The sequence below is a fragment of the Leucoraja erinacea genome, chromosome 27 (assembly GCF_028641065.1).
Source record: "Leucoraja erinacea ecotype New England chromosome 27, Leri_hhj_1, whole genome shotgun sequence".
NCBI classification, from domain to species: Eukaryota; Metazoa; Chordata; class Chondrichthyes; order Rajiformes; family Rajidae; genus Leucoraja; species Leucoraja erinaceus.
The window spans coordinates 10,940,971-10,957,473 of NC_073403.1; the positions used below are offsets into that span (position 1 = coordinate 10,940,971).

The following is a 16,503-nucleotide window of genomic DNA, read 5'->3' on the forward strand; positions in this document are numbered from 1 at the left end:
TCTTCTCAGGAAGTAGAGGCGCTGATGAGCTTTCTTGATAATTGCATTAGTGATCTCGGACCAGGAAAGATCTTCAGAGATGTGCATGCCCAGGAATTTAAAGCTCTTGACCCTTTCAACCATCGCAGAAAATTTGCAGAAAACATTTTATCTTAGTAATCACGAGGATGAACACCAAGTTATTACCTTTCTTCCATTATCTTTTAAATTTACATTTAAGAATAAATATTGTTTTTCTTCCAATGAATCCTGGCAAATTCGTTATTAGGAAGCCCTCTATCTCTCAGCCTTTTTCTCAGCTCTCCAAGCTGTTTCTCAACTTCCCTTGACCACCTTCCCCAACTCCAGTATCCTACTGCCCTCCCTCAGTCTTCATATACATTTTCATACTTGCTTTTTTGTGCATATTCTCTCAAACGTAGAATGTCAACACGCACAATCTTAATGCAGCCAAGGTTAGCTCTCTTTCCTTGGCCCTCACTTTACTGACATCCTTGTGCACACTCATCTCACCACCTACCAATTAAATAAATCCTCTTGTCAGCTGGCTCAAACTTAAGAATTGTCTCCAATTTCTAACCTATTTTTATATCTCGGCATCTCTGTCTGCTGATTTTTCAATCACCTCTTTGCCTAATTCCTGGTTACCTGTTTCTTTTCCTGATCATTATACAAATTAACAATTTCCTTTACTCGATATCCTTTTGCTAATATTCAAAGTTGCTGTTATTGCTCCTCCCTTTAAAAGTCTATGCTCCTCCTTCACCATCAATTATTTTATTTGCTACTCTTACCTCCAAACCTGTTTTCCTATTGCTGGATATTGAAATTACTACCCAACTTCATGTTCATCTGTTCAGTAACTTATTCTTCTATTCCTTTCAATTTGGTTACTGTCTTTCTCAATGATGACTTTTGTATTATCACATATCTACCTCTCGAATAGAACCAGAACATCCCTCATAGTGGCCTTGTTACCATCCAGTTCACAATATCTCTCGAGTGCCCCAGAATACTTTCATTTGGAGGTATTCCATTCCTCAGCTTCAGTGACCTCATCCACAAGCACTCAGTGGATTTCTATTAAATATGTTTAAAATGTCTTGTTTGACCAATGACTGTCTTTGTGCTGTCAGATTATAAAATGCCATCACAAGTAATTTATAACCTCCTCGATGTCAACAAGTCATCTGTAATCATAAGCACAACCTCCGCCTTTGATTCACCCCCCACCACTCTCACACACACACACACACACACACACACACACACACACACACACACACACACACACACACACACACACACACACACACACACACACACACACACACACACACACACTTTATAGTGCTTTCAGAGACATTCTCAATCGTGTCACAAACTTGGCATTCTGTTTGGCCTTAAATTAAGCTTTGTACTCCTAGAAACCCAATTGATCACAATAACAAATTACTTCAATTTCTACAACATTGCCCACCTGTGATTGAAGTCCTTATCCTGGTTTCCTGTATATTTCCATCTCCATGGCAGGCTATGCTTTCACTGCCATGTCATTCATTTCTGAAACGGCTCCCTAAATCTATCAATTTCTGTACACCACAAAACCATATTCAGAGCCTTTGTATAAAGTGTCCTCTCAACCTTTATAATCCCTTTCTATCATTCTCCCTGTCTTGACATTTGTTTCCTCTACTTAATATTTTGAGGTTTATTTTCATCATTAAGGTCCTGAATGAATGCAAATTATTTCCTTTTCTTGCGGAGAGGGACAGCACCAGCTTGACGCTCTGGAAACTGGCAGCTGAGTGGGCAGGCAGGGGATGCGAAGGGTGGGGCTTCACAGGCTGCACGGGAGAAGCATCAGCGCGTGAGCGCCTATGACATCGCGATTGAGCAGAACAAAGATCCAATAGCGGTGCAGAGCTGTAAGATCTTTGTTGCAGAACGTCCTCGATCTTTCTGCGCCTTTTGAAGAACAGGGGGGTGGGGGGCTAACGTACCTCGTGGAAAACTGTGCTTGCGCGTTGACAGCAGCTGCATTAATCCAGAGTAGCGGGGGGGGGGGCCACGAGGAATGGCATTGTGAGGTCAGCAGCTGGGCAACCTTAATATTTAAAAAAAAATGTCAGCTTGGTGATAAATGGTAGTAAATATCTCAGGAAATAATGGACCAAATTTATAGAGGATTGGATTTTTGAAAGCATAAGGAACATTTTACCAGAAGATGTAAAAATGTCACTGTTATTGTAACGTCAGCAGCTGGGCAGCGGTCAGATTTTTTTTTTTTTTTTTTAAAAGGTCAGATTGGTCAACAATTTTAATTTAAAAAGTCGGGAAAATAATGTACCAAATGTACAGAGGAGTGGATTTCTAAAATCACAAGGAAAATCACACACACACACACACACACGCACACACACACACACACACACACACACACACACACACACACACACACACACACACACACGCACACACACACACACACACACACACACACACACACACACACACACACCCCCCCCCCCCCCCCCCCCCCCCCCCCCCCCCCCCCCCCCCCCCCCCCCCCGTGTGAACCTAGACTTTAGGCTTATGATATTTAACTCCGGGAAGGTTTTGCCGCAGTGAGCCAAATTACGTTCTTTTGTTTTGTACAGTGGCACAGTGGCGTAGCTGGTAGAGTTACTATCTCACAGCGCCAGAGACCTGAGTTTGACGCTGATCTCAGGTTCAGTATGTGTGTACTCCTAGTGCCTAGGAAATGGATAAGAAAATGGGATAACATGGAAATTAGTCCAAACAGGTGATTGATGTTCAGCATGGACTCAGTGGGCCAAAGGGCCTGTTTGTACTGAGAATACAAACTCATAACTAGGCATGACCACAGCTCACTGGTCATTGCTCAATGTATCTATGATTCAGAGATTGGTTCATTGCCATTTGAACAGAGGCTAGTTCCAGAAATGCAACTAACTTCAGATGTTTAAGTGAGTGGTTATTGAATAAGAAGTCATACTCTGGGTTATTCAAACCTAATCTTTTCTGTTTAATCATAGATATGCACAATAGAAAGTTGCAGGTAAGATGACATCAGGTCATTTAAAACATTCTTCCTATAAAGTGGAGGGCAACAACTGAAACTGAAATAAATGACAAATTAAAGTGTTTTTACTTCACTGTCTTTGATTTGGATTAATATAACTCAAGATGCAAATGTAGCATTGATACACACATGGCGGGCTGAATGGCCTTCATCATTGTTAATTGCGTGATCCTATTTTTAAAGTAGGAATGGTGAAGACAAGATGGTTGCTGATAAATGCGATAGACAAATGGGAGAAATGCCGAAAATATTCTGACAGCATTAGATTGTAGTAATAAATATTATTAGTATAAATATATTTAATATGCAGCTGAAGGAGAAAATATTCAAGGCCATGATAGTTGGGAGAGGTGCATTAAGGTTAAAGGAGGATTCTGTGGGCCTGATAAGATGGATGTAACTTTTTTGTACTGCACATACTGTATACTGTATAAATACTGTGTAAATTCTTGCCTGGTTTAATTGCTGAAAGTAGAAATCTGACGTATAGTTCTGAGTTCAGTTTCATAATAATGGAATTATAAATCTCACTTCAGATTACCAACACAATAACAAAGACATTTATTTATGTTCGGTCTCATTCCTTAAATACATTCCTAATTTTATTGTGTATTTGTTTATGATATTCTTATTCTAGGGTGTTCGTATACATCAGTGCTATTTTCAGAGTTTGTACAACAGACCCCACCACCTTCTTGAAATGGCATGCTGTCACGCAGAACCAAGGTCGCATTTGTTTGACCCTTAACAGCAAAGTGACCAGGGCAGCCATTTGTGACAGACATATTGCACTAGCAGTTGTAAGATCCATCTGTTCCAAACAGCTGCTCCAGGGTTCGACTGTGCATGTGACACCTTGAGCCAAAAATACTTTAGTGTGATCAATTAACAAATAGTATCTACTGTTTTTGAAACATCTTATACTTTAAGTGTCTGGAGATATTCCATGCCAAACTTGACTTGTGTAAGAGCTACTGATTTGAGTGGCGATAACTTATTAAGTGTCCAAAAGCAATATGGATTTGATTATCTGTATCAGCTTAAATATTTCATCTTGTTGCTTCGCTCTAAGTAGGATATTCAATTTATCCTTTCACTGTATGGTATTGAGATAAAGGCGTGGTTCTCCTCTCCTCCTCTCCCACTGCAATCCAATATGTTTACATTTTTTGGCTTGTCTAACCATTACATCTGGATCGATCTCAAAATCTTTGAGACTAATTTCAATATTTGTGACAATCTATTGATCGTTCCCAGGTTCTTATCAGAGAAAAGTCACTTGTAATACCAAGTATTGTTGGCTGGTGGGAATGTAGAAAGAATGACATTCACAATCAACCTACTTAGGCACTGTTTGGGAACCAAGAAACAAGGACATTTTTAAAAAGTTATTTCCATGCAAGGCAAATGCCCAATGTCCATATTATTTATTACTGGTTGTTCTTTAAGACAGATGTTTTACTAGTGAGAGGGTCTCAAACAAGATGAGAAGTATAAAAAAGGGGTCTGGCATTAAAACTGAGGTCCTTCGAATTTTCAGTGGAATTCTCTGCCCTGGCGGGTGGTGGAAGCTGGATTAATAGAAGTGTTTAAAGTGGAGGTAAATAATTAAATAATGGGACAGAGTGCTACTGGGAAATGACACAGAAGAGGTATTGTGGCCTGCACAGATTGCTGTAGGTGATCTTTAACACCATTATTATTATGTATCCAACATTATTTAATAAAGCTATGTGTGGTCCCTTCCTTTCTATAATCAGAGCCATGAGTGATGTCGATCTTATTGATTTGATTTTTGGTTAGTTGTAAGGCAACGTATATTTGTGAGTATAAAATGGAGATCTTAATATTATTAGTTACTGTATTTGAATAACTGGAGATGTACTTTGTGCCATATGCTTATGAACAGCTGACATCAGATGTGGTTTTGAAAGCTCTCCACCATATCATTTTCATTATGTCATCTCCGTAGATTAATTGATTCCTTGCTATTTTAAGTAACAACTTTCATTATCATCTCACCATGCAGGTACCAGAATCACTAGAAAATTAACTAGATGGGTGTTGGTCTTTTTCTCAGATCACAATTTTTATGTATTTTATTAGATGGAGGTATTTAGTGGTTCGTGTTTACTTTTACAGGATAATGCTGTTATAGGTGGGACATTATAAAGTAACAGCAATAATTTCAACATATTTCCTGCTTACTTCAACTATTTCCAGATTTTAAAACCCAACTGTTTGGGCATTCTTGCAGAGAAAGTGATCTAGCAGCTGTCTGAATACTTGAATTAAAGCAACACAATGCTGGTAATGTACAGCTGCCTAGTTAGCCTGCATCAAGAGGACAGGTTTTGTGTCTCAAAGCATCATGCTCCATAACAGGTGCTGTGTAAGTCCAATAGATCCTGGTTTTATTTCTGGCATGTGGAGTTTCCATTTTGTTTCATTTCCCTCTGTAATAATATGGCATACCATGCTTCCACAAAACAGGTGATGGAGCTTGCTGGTGATGTGCTTCCTCCAGGCACAAGGACATCAATGGATCATATGTTCTGTTGCCTACATCCAAAAATAGAAGTCTTCCGAGTTGGATGTGAAATGCAAAGCACTAGGCTTTCCATTATAATTTGTTTAATAAAATGTTGATAAAATAAAGGTAGGGTGAGGCACATCTCACTAGCTATCGGTATCTGCAAAACACTTACCAGCAACAATGGTCGTTTGTAATACCTTACATGGTGATTTGTCAATATTGATATCTTTGATGCCAGCCATGTCTTAGTCAGTGACATTTCATCTCTACGTGAGAATATTCAGTTTCAAGGCTTAGACCACACATGCACTATAGCTTAGAGTGAAAGGCATGCACATTAATTTATTCACTCAAGTGATTAGTCTGTTATTAGAAGAGGCCCGATAAGATAAGTTTTCACAAATGAGCCTTCCAGCCATCCCATTCTCAACAGTCAGATGGTAATTTTCAACCAGAACCTACAATAGAGAAAGATACAACAGACCTTACTGGAATTTATACTTGGCTCATGTACTCATCTTCTCATTTGCCTTCAACTACCAGTCCATTGAGGTTATACGTGTGGAGCTGAAAAATAAAATGCAGTTGATCATTTCATTGAGATTGCACTATATACCCCTTAAAGGTTAATGGGAATTAGAGAAACAAATAAGCTGGAGACGGCAGTCAGCTGCAAAACTAATAGGGTTGTCATCAAAGGGGATTTTTACTTTCCCAATATAGACTGGGACTGCCATAGCACCTATAGCTGAGATGGAGTGGAATTTGTCAAGTGTTTCAGGAAAGTTTCCTCAGGGATAAAAAGTAGAGGATTCTACAATGAAGAGGGCAAAACCTGACCTACTAAAGTATGATAGTGAGAGTTCACGGTATCAAGTTCCTTTTAGAGTAAAGGGCAAAGCAGGTAGGAGTAAGAAACCCTGGATGATGAAAAAAATTAATGCTCTGGTCAAGAAAAAGAAGTAGGCATGAGTCCGATATAACTAGCTGGGATTGTGTATTCAAGATTCAAGAGAGTTTATTGTCATGTGTCCCAGATAGTACAATGAAATTCTTGCTTTGCTTCAGCACAACAGAATATAGTAGGCAGAAATAAATACAGAACAGAACATATCAGTGTGACCATATACCAATGAATATATATGATATAATATGATATAACACATAAATGACAGATAAAGTGCAATGGGCTATTTAACGATCAGAGTTTTGTTTGAGTTGAGTTTAATTGATGGCTGTGGGGAAGCAGTTATTCCTGAACCCGGATGCAGCAGATTTCAGGCTCCTGTACCTTCTACCTGAAGGCAGCGGGGAGATGAGTGAGTGGCCAGGGCGGTATGGTTCTTTGATGATGCTGGCACCCTTTACATAGAAAATAGGTGCAGGAGTAGGCCATTCGGCCCTTCGAGCCAGCACCGCCATTCAATATGATCATGGCTGATCATCCAAATCAGTATCCCATACCTGCCTTCTCTCCATAACCCCAGATCTCTTTAGCCACAAGGGCCACATCTAACTCCCTCTTAAATATACCCAATGAACTGGCCTCAACTACCTTCTGTGGCAGAGAATTCCACAGATTCACCACTCTCTGTGTAAAAAATTATTTTCTCATCTCGGTCCTAAAAGACTTCCCTCTTATACTTAAACTGTGACCCCTTGTTCTGGACTTCCCCAACATCGGGAATAATCTTCCTGCATCTAGCCTGTTCAACCCCTTAAGAATTTTGTAAGTTTCTATGAGATCCCCCCTCAATCTTCTAAATTCTAGCGAGTACAAGCCGACTATCCAGTCTTTCTTCATGTGAAAGTCCTGCCATCCCAGGAATCAGTCTGGTGAACCTTCTCTGTACTCCCTCTATGGCAAGAATGACTTTCCTCAGATTAGGGGACCAAAACTGTATGCAATACTCCAGGTGTGGTCTCACCAAGACCCTGTACAACTGCAGTAGAACCTCCCTGCTCTTATACTCAAATCCTTTTGCTATGAATGCTAACATACCATTTGCTTTCTTCACTGCTTACTGCACTTGCATGCCTACTTTCAATGACTGGTGTACCATGACACCCAGGTCTCGCTGCATCTCCCCTTTTCCTAATCAGCCACCATTCAGATAATAGTCTCCGCAAACTTGGAGATGTTGCATTCAATTCCCTCATCCAGATCATTAATCTATATTGTAAATAGCTGGGGTCCCAGCACTGAGCCTTGCGGTACCCCACTAGTCGCTGCCTGCCATTCTGAAAAGGACCCTTTTACTCCTACTCTTTGCTTCCTGTCTGCCAGCCAGTTCTCTATCCACATCAATACTGAACCCCCAATACCGTGTGCTTTAAGTTTGCATACTAATCTCTTATGTGGGACTTTGTCGAAAGCCTTCTGAAAGTCCAGATATAACACATCCACTGGTTCTCCCTTATCCACTCTACTAGTTACATCCTCGAAAAATTCTATAAGATTAGTCAGACATGATTTACCTTTCATAAATTCATGCTGACTTTGTCCAATGAATTCACCACTTTCCAAATGTGCTGCTATCCCATCTTTAATAATTGACTCCAGTATTTTCCCCACTACCGATGTTAGACTAACTGGTCTGTAATTCCCCATTTTCTCTCTCCCTCCCTTTTTAAAAAGTGGGGTTAATTACCTACCCTCCAATCCTCAGGAACTACTCCAGAATCTAAAGAGTTTTGAAAAATGGTCACTAATGCATCCACTATTTCTGGGGTTACTTCCTTAAGTACTCTGGGATGCAACTTATCTGGCCCTGGGGATTTATCGGCCTTTAATCCATTCAATTTACCTAACACCACTTCCCGGCTAACCTGGATTTCACTCAGTTCCTCCATCTCATTTGACCCCCGGTCCTTTGCTATTTCCAGCAGATTATTCATGTCTTCCTTAGTGAAGACAGAGCCAAAGTAGTTATTCAATTGGTCTGCCATGTCCTTGTTCCCCATGATCAATTTGCCTGTTTCTGACTGCAAGGATCCTATGTTTGTTTTAACTAATCTTTTCCTCTTCACATATCTATAAAAACATTTGCAGTCAGTTGAGGCAACGACTGCGATAGATCCCCTTAATGGTAGGGATGTCAGAGCCGATGATGGGCTGGGCAGTGTTTACAACTTTTTGCCGTCTTTTATGCTCCTGGGCACTAAAGTTGATGAACCAAGCCACGATGCAACCGGTCAGCATGCTCTGTACTGTGCACCTGTGGACAGAGTTTGAGAGAGTCCTCGAGCGAGTATAGGGAATTAAGGAGCATATTGAAGAAGGAAATCGGGAAGGCATAAAGGAGGCATGAGACAGCTCTGGCAGAAAGATTAAGGCTAATCCAAAGAGATTTTTTGTATATTAAGGGAAAATAAATAACTACAGTGAGAATAGGGCCCTTCAAAAACCAAAGTGGCTGTCTGTGTATGGAGCTGTAGGACAACATCCTCAATCATTATTTAAGTTTTGTTTTTACTATGGAGTAAAACATGAAGACTTGGGAACATGGGGAAGTTAATGGAGATGACTTGAGGATAGTCCGTAATTTCCGTTGAAGAGGTGCTGGACGTTCTAAGGCATTTGAAGGTAGATATTTCTCCTTAGCCTGATCCCAATCAAGTTATCAAGAATTACAGAGGGATCTTGATCAGTCATGGCAAGTAGGTCGAGGAATGGCTAATGAAGTTTAAATCAAATAAATATGAGGTGTTGGATTTTGAGAAGTCGAAGCAGGGCAAGAATTTCACAGTGAACAGTCAGGCCCAGGGGAATGTTAAAAAGCAGAGAAAGTACAACTACATAGTTCCCTACAAGTGACGACAATTAGATAGAGTGGCGATAAAGATGATTTTTGAAATTATTTTTTTACTCCATTTTTGAAGTCTTAGCTAGTTCTTTGGGATATAACTAATTATGTTGAAGTTGAAGACCTAGTATTTGATTTGTCTGATTTATTTTTTCATTGTCGTGTTTTTGGATTTTCTGTTGATGATATGCATCATTTGGTCTTATAATTTGTGGTGAATTCAGAGTTCAGTGGAAAGAGGCTTCCAAAACTTCACTTATTGCTTAATTTGTTAATGGTGTAGCATGCTAAGACACCAGAGCTGCTAACTAAATCCGATGGTGCTTTGAAAATGTCTATTGTTCTCAGAACAGATAATATTTTAGTGAGATATTAACTCAAGATGTTATATATTTCAAACGACCTTAGACGTTTTCTTCTACTGGGCCAAAGTATCTCCAAAATCGTGATCAACTATTCAATCCTGGAGCTTTGCATCCTAATTCTGCATTCAATTTCTAGAAGTAGTCATAATGTGGAGAATAATAACAAAATCCTCCATCTAACTTGAAAGCTGAGACAGTTGTACTTTCATCTTCTAGCTGGGGGCTGCATTCTGCGTTTATGAAATGAATCTGCGGAATAGCTTTAACAAAACTTGGCATTCCAGTACTGGTGCTGTGATACATCTAACAATGTGTACAATGTAAACAATATTGAGTTTATGGTAATATTGAATGTATTACATTACTTTGACTTTAGATATACTTTCATATATTTAAATCACATATCAAAAGGAGCCAGCTTGGTTGGGCAGCATCGACACATTCTCTCTATTTGCAGTGGACTTCTATGGTCTGTATTTGCACTTAATGCCAAGGAGCAATTCTCCCAAAGACATTTATTCTCTGTTTGAATGAAGCGGGAACACTTTTGAATGGTTATTATATAAAGCCTAATGTTGCATCTTTGATTTCAATACCAGCCATCTTTTGATCTTTTTTATTGGAACTGCCAATTTAAATTATAAACTAATGAGTTGAACCACTCGGATACTGAATTGGGACGTTCATATTTCACACGGGCCTTTACCACGTAAAACACAAAACATTTGTTTGTATCATTCCTTTAAGTCTGCATTGCAGAACAAATTCCAATGTCTGAAACAAAGTATTCAAATCCAGACCCATTATCTAGCATTTACCATTTTGTTTCATATTCCTGAACATCATTACATAGACCTAACGTTTACATTTAGATTTATTGTACATCACCACATACCTGACGGGCTCTGCCCCTAGTCACCTTCAGGGACAACAAGATAGGCACTTCAGCTCTGTGCAATACCTCAGTGATGAAAATACCTTACCTGCAAATATTTTCTTGACAGAATAAGATTCCAGGCCAGCTGCCACATTCATAATTCAATGTAGTGCTCATTAGCATTCTCTATGGACACCAGATGCGGCTAGAGTCTGCAAATCAGAAGATTCCAATCTGACCCAGATTTCTGGTGTGTTTGTTCTGTCATTTTCATACTTAGAAATAGTCTGTGTCTCTGTCTCTGCCTCTGGGTGCATGAAACGGGGAATTATCTTGTACCTGTCTAAGCATGTGACAGAATAGGTTCACCATCAGAAACATATTTCTTCTATGGGAGTAAATATTGCCGTATGGTGATAAATTCAGTTTCAAATTTAGATTTATTAATAGATTACAATTTTTACTATTTCTGCTTATTATAAAAGACCCAGATTCCAATTAGTTTGCAGAATATTCAATACCTGACCTGGCACAATAAGAATTCTGAATTGAGTGCAGTTCTTAATCGTTTAAGGGAGTTTGGTGGATTGCAAGATATCTTACTTTAAAACAAATTTATATCGGCTGATGTCAAGTGCCAATTACATCTATGGTTTGAAATCTGCACACACTGACTTATAACAATCATTCTTAAGTGCGATACACTGGGTTGAGCATTGCCATGCATACACCACTTCTATGAAATATTGAGAATTGCAGAGTACTGATCAGAAATTGAAAGTAAAAATGAAAAGAAAGAAAGAAAAAATACGCATTAATTTCTATCCAAAGCTTCTAAGATATACCAAAGCACGTCATGGCAAATTAATTATTTCTAATTGCAGTCAATTTTATGCAGAGAATCATTTCACCCCATGAGGTTCCACAAGCAAGTGAAATAAATAATCTGTTCATCTGTATTACTAATGTTATATCGAGGTCAAATATCGATCAGCAATCTGTCAGTGAAGAACAGTGACTTTCATCTACTTGGTTGAGCAAATAGGACTTGTTTTAACATTTCATCTGAAAGCAAAGTGAATTCCAGCTCTCAAATTGGGTGTTTAATGACTGAGCTTGGCTTATAGCTGTGCATCAATCTCTGTGGCTTGAATGGGTGGGAATGAGTTACTGTAGTATGAAGTGCACGCAATCCATTTATTGTGAAATTGTTTAAATGCAAAGCTATTTAAAAATAAATGAAGGGAAATAAGTGTCCTCATGAATCATGTTCATAAATGACTCTGCTAATGAGGTTTTTACAAATTTGATTGTTAGTAGGTTATTTTTCTGGGACTCTGTCTCTTTTTTCATTGCCACTCAGTGATGTATGAAATGGTAATAATTGGACTTTACATTTGTAATTGTAGAATTGTTGTAATTCTTGTATTCAATTATCATAGAAAGGAAGTCACTCAGACAAGTTAAATTTAAAGAGGTCCAGAGTACATACATGGAAAATTGCAAAAAATGTAAAGATTCTCTTGAGAGGCATTTGCTGGAAAAACTGCAAGGGAACTGGATGTGTTGCTAGTGGAGTTTTAAAGAGAGTGAAGATAAAGGGTTGAAAAATAATTTTTGAGCAAAACATTCTAAATCCCCAGGAGATATCAAGACCCGTGCAAGAGATCACATGGACTACATTGCCCTTATCTTTAACCCCAATAGCAATGTACCCATTCTTCACTTGAACTGCCAAACCGTAGGGGGTGCACAGTATAAATAATAGCAAAAAAAAGACTGGGTAAAAAAAAATGTAAGTGTTAAGTCATTCTGTGCAGTGATGTTCCACGCATTTCACTGCTCAAATATGTTGAAGATTAGATATGAACCAAATGTACCACAGCACCTTCAGAGTCTTCATTATTTCAGTGTATTACTGAGATCTGCTATTCTTTGGATGCGGTGTTAAACCATGGCATTAGTCACCTGCTGGATTGAGAAATACTTTATGGCACAAAGAACAACATTTTTAATGTCCTGGGAATATTCTTCAGTCAATCGATAAAAATATATCTTTATTCTGATGGCATAAAATATTAATAAAGGTTTAAAATATTTTTTGGCGCACGTCATAATTTTGTGGATACTCCAAAAGATACGATGAAGCACTAATGAACACTAATGTCTTTATCGCCAAATGTTAACAAACAGCCCCTTGCTCACAATAAGAACTCTGGTTTCCATTTATTCTTTGCTCTCTCACATTCTATCACAATCACCCTGGTCCCTTCTTCTCATTGTTCTGGCTGATTCCATTTTGCATTCTTGCCTGCATGCTTATCTCAATGCAATTTCTATATTATGTCTTGATCTTATCCATATCATTCTGTGGCATGTTTCATTTTTCAGTGATATGAATTATCTACTTACATAAGCCAAGAAGTACCATTTAATGCTTTTTGTTTTTTCCATACTTCCAACTTTTTGGTAGGTTCTTCATCAAGTTTTTCCTCTAACCTTGCATTCATTTTCCATATCTCTATTACTGTAAGTAGCCCCGAGCAATTGTTTTATGCTAATAAACCATTATTTCTTCAAAGGTCTTAGGCCCAGATATCCCTGGATATCAATGTTGTTTTCTTATGATAGGGTACTCATTCAAAACGTATTGTTCCTTGTAAGCATTGAAAAAATCACAACTTCCTTCTTATAATCCTTACGGCAGTGAAATTAAGATTCCTTGGGTAGGCTGGGTGAGTGGGCAAATGTTTGGCAGATGCAGTATAATGTGGATAAATGTGAGGTTATCCATTTTCGTGGCAAAAACAGGAAAACAGACTATTATCTAAATGGTGGCCGACTAGGAAAAGGGGAGATGCAGCGAGACTTGGGTGTCATGGTACACCAGTCATTGAAAGTAGGCATGCAGGTGCAGCAGGCAGTGAAGAAAGCGAATGGTATGTTAGTTTTCATAGCAAAAGGATTTGAGTATAGGAGCAGGGAGGTTCTACTGCAGTTGTACAGGGTCTTGGTGAGACCACACCTGGAGTATTGCGTACAGTTTTGGTCTCCAAATCTGAGGAAGGACATTATTGCCATAGAGGGAGTGCAGAGAAGGTTCACCAGACTGATTCCTGGGATGTCAGGACTGTCTTATGAAGAAAGACTGGATAGACTTGGTTTATACTCTCTAGAATTTAGGAGATTGAGAGGGGATCTTATAGAAACTTACAAAAAATCTTAAGGGGTAGGACAGGCTAGATGCAGGAAGATTGCTCCGGCTGTTGGGGAAGTCCAGGACAAGGGGTCACAGCTTAAGGATAAGGGGGAAATCCTTTAAAACCGAGATGAGAAGAACTTTTTTCACACAGAGAGTGGTAAATCTCTGGAACTCTCTGCCACAGAGGGTAGTTGAGGCCAGTTCATTGGCTATATTTAAGAGGGAGTTAGATGTGGCTAAGGGGATCAGAGGGTATGGAGAGAAGGCAGGTACGGGATACTGAGTTGGGTGATCAGCCATGATCATATTGAATGGCGGTACAGGCTCGAAGGGCCGAATGGCCTACGCCTGCACCTAATTTCTATGTTTCTATATCCCATTGTAATTGACTTTTCCGCAGATCCTAGAAAGAATGCTTAGTCTTTTCTCTATTCAGTCTTCTGAGTTCAGCAACTAAAGCTCTTGATTCAAGTTGTTGCGTTTAGTTTTTCAGTCCAACCATTTTTGAAAAATGACTTGACTGATCAATAATTGACTATTCCTAAGTTTCTCACATTACTTTTGCTTTAAACGCAACCAATAATTACACTGGATCTGGCCAAAAATCTCTATCATGACATTTTATTAAAACAATATTGAGAATTTAAAATAATTTGATGATCACTTTCATAAAATCAGTCAATTTTTGGAAGATTCATAGGTAAAATATGTTTTAAGATAAGACTGTGGCCAATAATGCTGTCTGGTTTCATTGATTCTTTGAAGTTGCAATTTAATATCTGATGACTTCATCAACTTTGCATTAAATTTGGGGAGAATGCAATCTTCTAAAAGTATTGGAGGTTAGGTTTAGTGACCTGGATCCAGTTTTTGATATTACTTTTCCTCAATCCCCGGTTTATGTTAAGGTCACCAATTCTACTTGAACACTTGTTGTTGGCAAAGTAGATTAAAGAAAATCCCCAAGTAATCTCTGACATCAGTGAATTTCATGCTGCAATTATGATATGAAAGGTTAAATATCCGAAATATATCGCCGAAAAAATATTATGCTAAATATAGATTACATTTTTGTTTTCAAATGAATGAAATTATTGTGCCATTACTCAAGAGCTTATGACAAAGATTTTGAATAACACATGGACTAGATCTTCCTGGGCTGGTGAACCTACCGACAATCTCCCTAAACTTGTAATGTTGCAGAGGATCTACCTTGCTGGCCAAAATCATTCCATACTTCACTAAAAGGGGTCTGAACATTTGGAGGGTTTTCAGAAGTATGATGAAGAAGCCCCATCTCTGACCTCTAGGTGAAGCACAATGCCTCTTTTTCCACATCTTACAGTTCCCTGCTTTGCTTGACTACATGTGAAGTCCCCAGACCACAGACCATTCACAGATAAATCCTGATACTAGTGCTCCTCATAATCAATCTCCTGACCAGCATTCACAATGCTGGATTCTCCCTCTCCGGCTCCTGATGCTGATGACCAACCTTCCTCGACACACCATTGACTTTAGATACCTTCCACCCTCCAATGCCTCACTCAGCCCAATTCCTTAACACCCACCTACATGCACGGTTCAAATGGCCAATGTTAGACCAGGCTTGTGGATAACCTCTGAATATGGGCTTGGAGAACGATATTAGATCATCTTTATGGTACATGGGAATTTGAAGACCAGGTTTCTTCCTTGGATGAATCAAACTTTGGATCTTATTGGAAGAGGTTAGAAAATAACTCTACAGCACTTTATCAGAATCATGCATCCTGCATCAAATACTGCTACGTTGGAGTCGAGTAATTTGGATTTATGGAAATGTGACACTTGAACCAAAGAGAATGTCTTCTTGTTTGCATTCCTTTTGCATTTGTTTGCTTGTTCTGTTTGAATTGTGAACTTTGTGATTAAGAAACGACTGTATTTAATGGCATTGGCCTACTGACGAATAAATCCCCTGTTAGGATGCTAAAATGTGTTCAAATAAATACAAATTAATAAAACAACATAGTGAGCACACAAAGTTCAAATCTAAGGCTGTACACACCTGCAAAATGTGGGAAGACAAAATGTTTGACTGCCTTATCCTGAGGGCAAATACATTGCAGTATTTTCTTCCTTTGACATCAAGTTCAACATTCATCAGTTACAGTTAAACTAGTAATAAATAAGTTAATTGGGATGAAACAAAATTGCCAAATAGGTACAATGAAAGAAAATCAAATAACTGCAGATGCTGGAAATGCTGTAAACACTCAATGGTTAGACAACATCCATGTGAAGAGAAAACATTAACATTTCAGATCAAAGACCCTTTAAATAGGCATAGAAGTTGGTAATGGAACTGGATGAGAGAAGGATTGCTATGAAAGTTGTTGGAATCATTACACGCATTTTCTGCCTATCTGCTTTTACCCAACCACTCATTGATCATCCATAATGATGTGGCATCTATGGCTCACTAGACAAGACAACCACAAAGATCGAAAACTCTTCGAAAGCAGTTCCTTCATTTATCGATCTTATGTGGCAACCTCTTACCCTGAGGAGATACCCTCTCATTCTAATTTTCCTACACCAGGAGGAATAAACTATGTTTATTTACTAT

At 38.8% G+C, this 16,503-nt stretch overlaps 1 protein-coding gene across 3 annotated transcripts in view; it reads left to right on the forward strand.

Annotated features, from left to right (window-relative positions):
• Positions 1–16,503, forward strand: part of myo1d (myosin 1D) — a 262,798-nt gene that overhangs the window by 187,695 nt on the left and 58,600 nt on the right. The window contains exon 22 of one of the 3 annotated variants that reach the window (XM_055657023.1): positions 3,060–3,087. The exons of the other annotated variants lie outside the window; for them this stretch is intronic. Within the exon in view, the coding sequence (XP_055512998.1) occupies positions 3,060–3,072 (13 nt within the window). The 3' untranslated portion in view covers positions 3,073–3,087. Of the gene's footprint in view, positions 1–3,059; positions 3,088–16,503 lie in introns of those variants that run through there. 3 annotated transcript variants of the gene reach the window in all.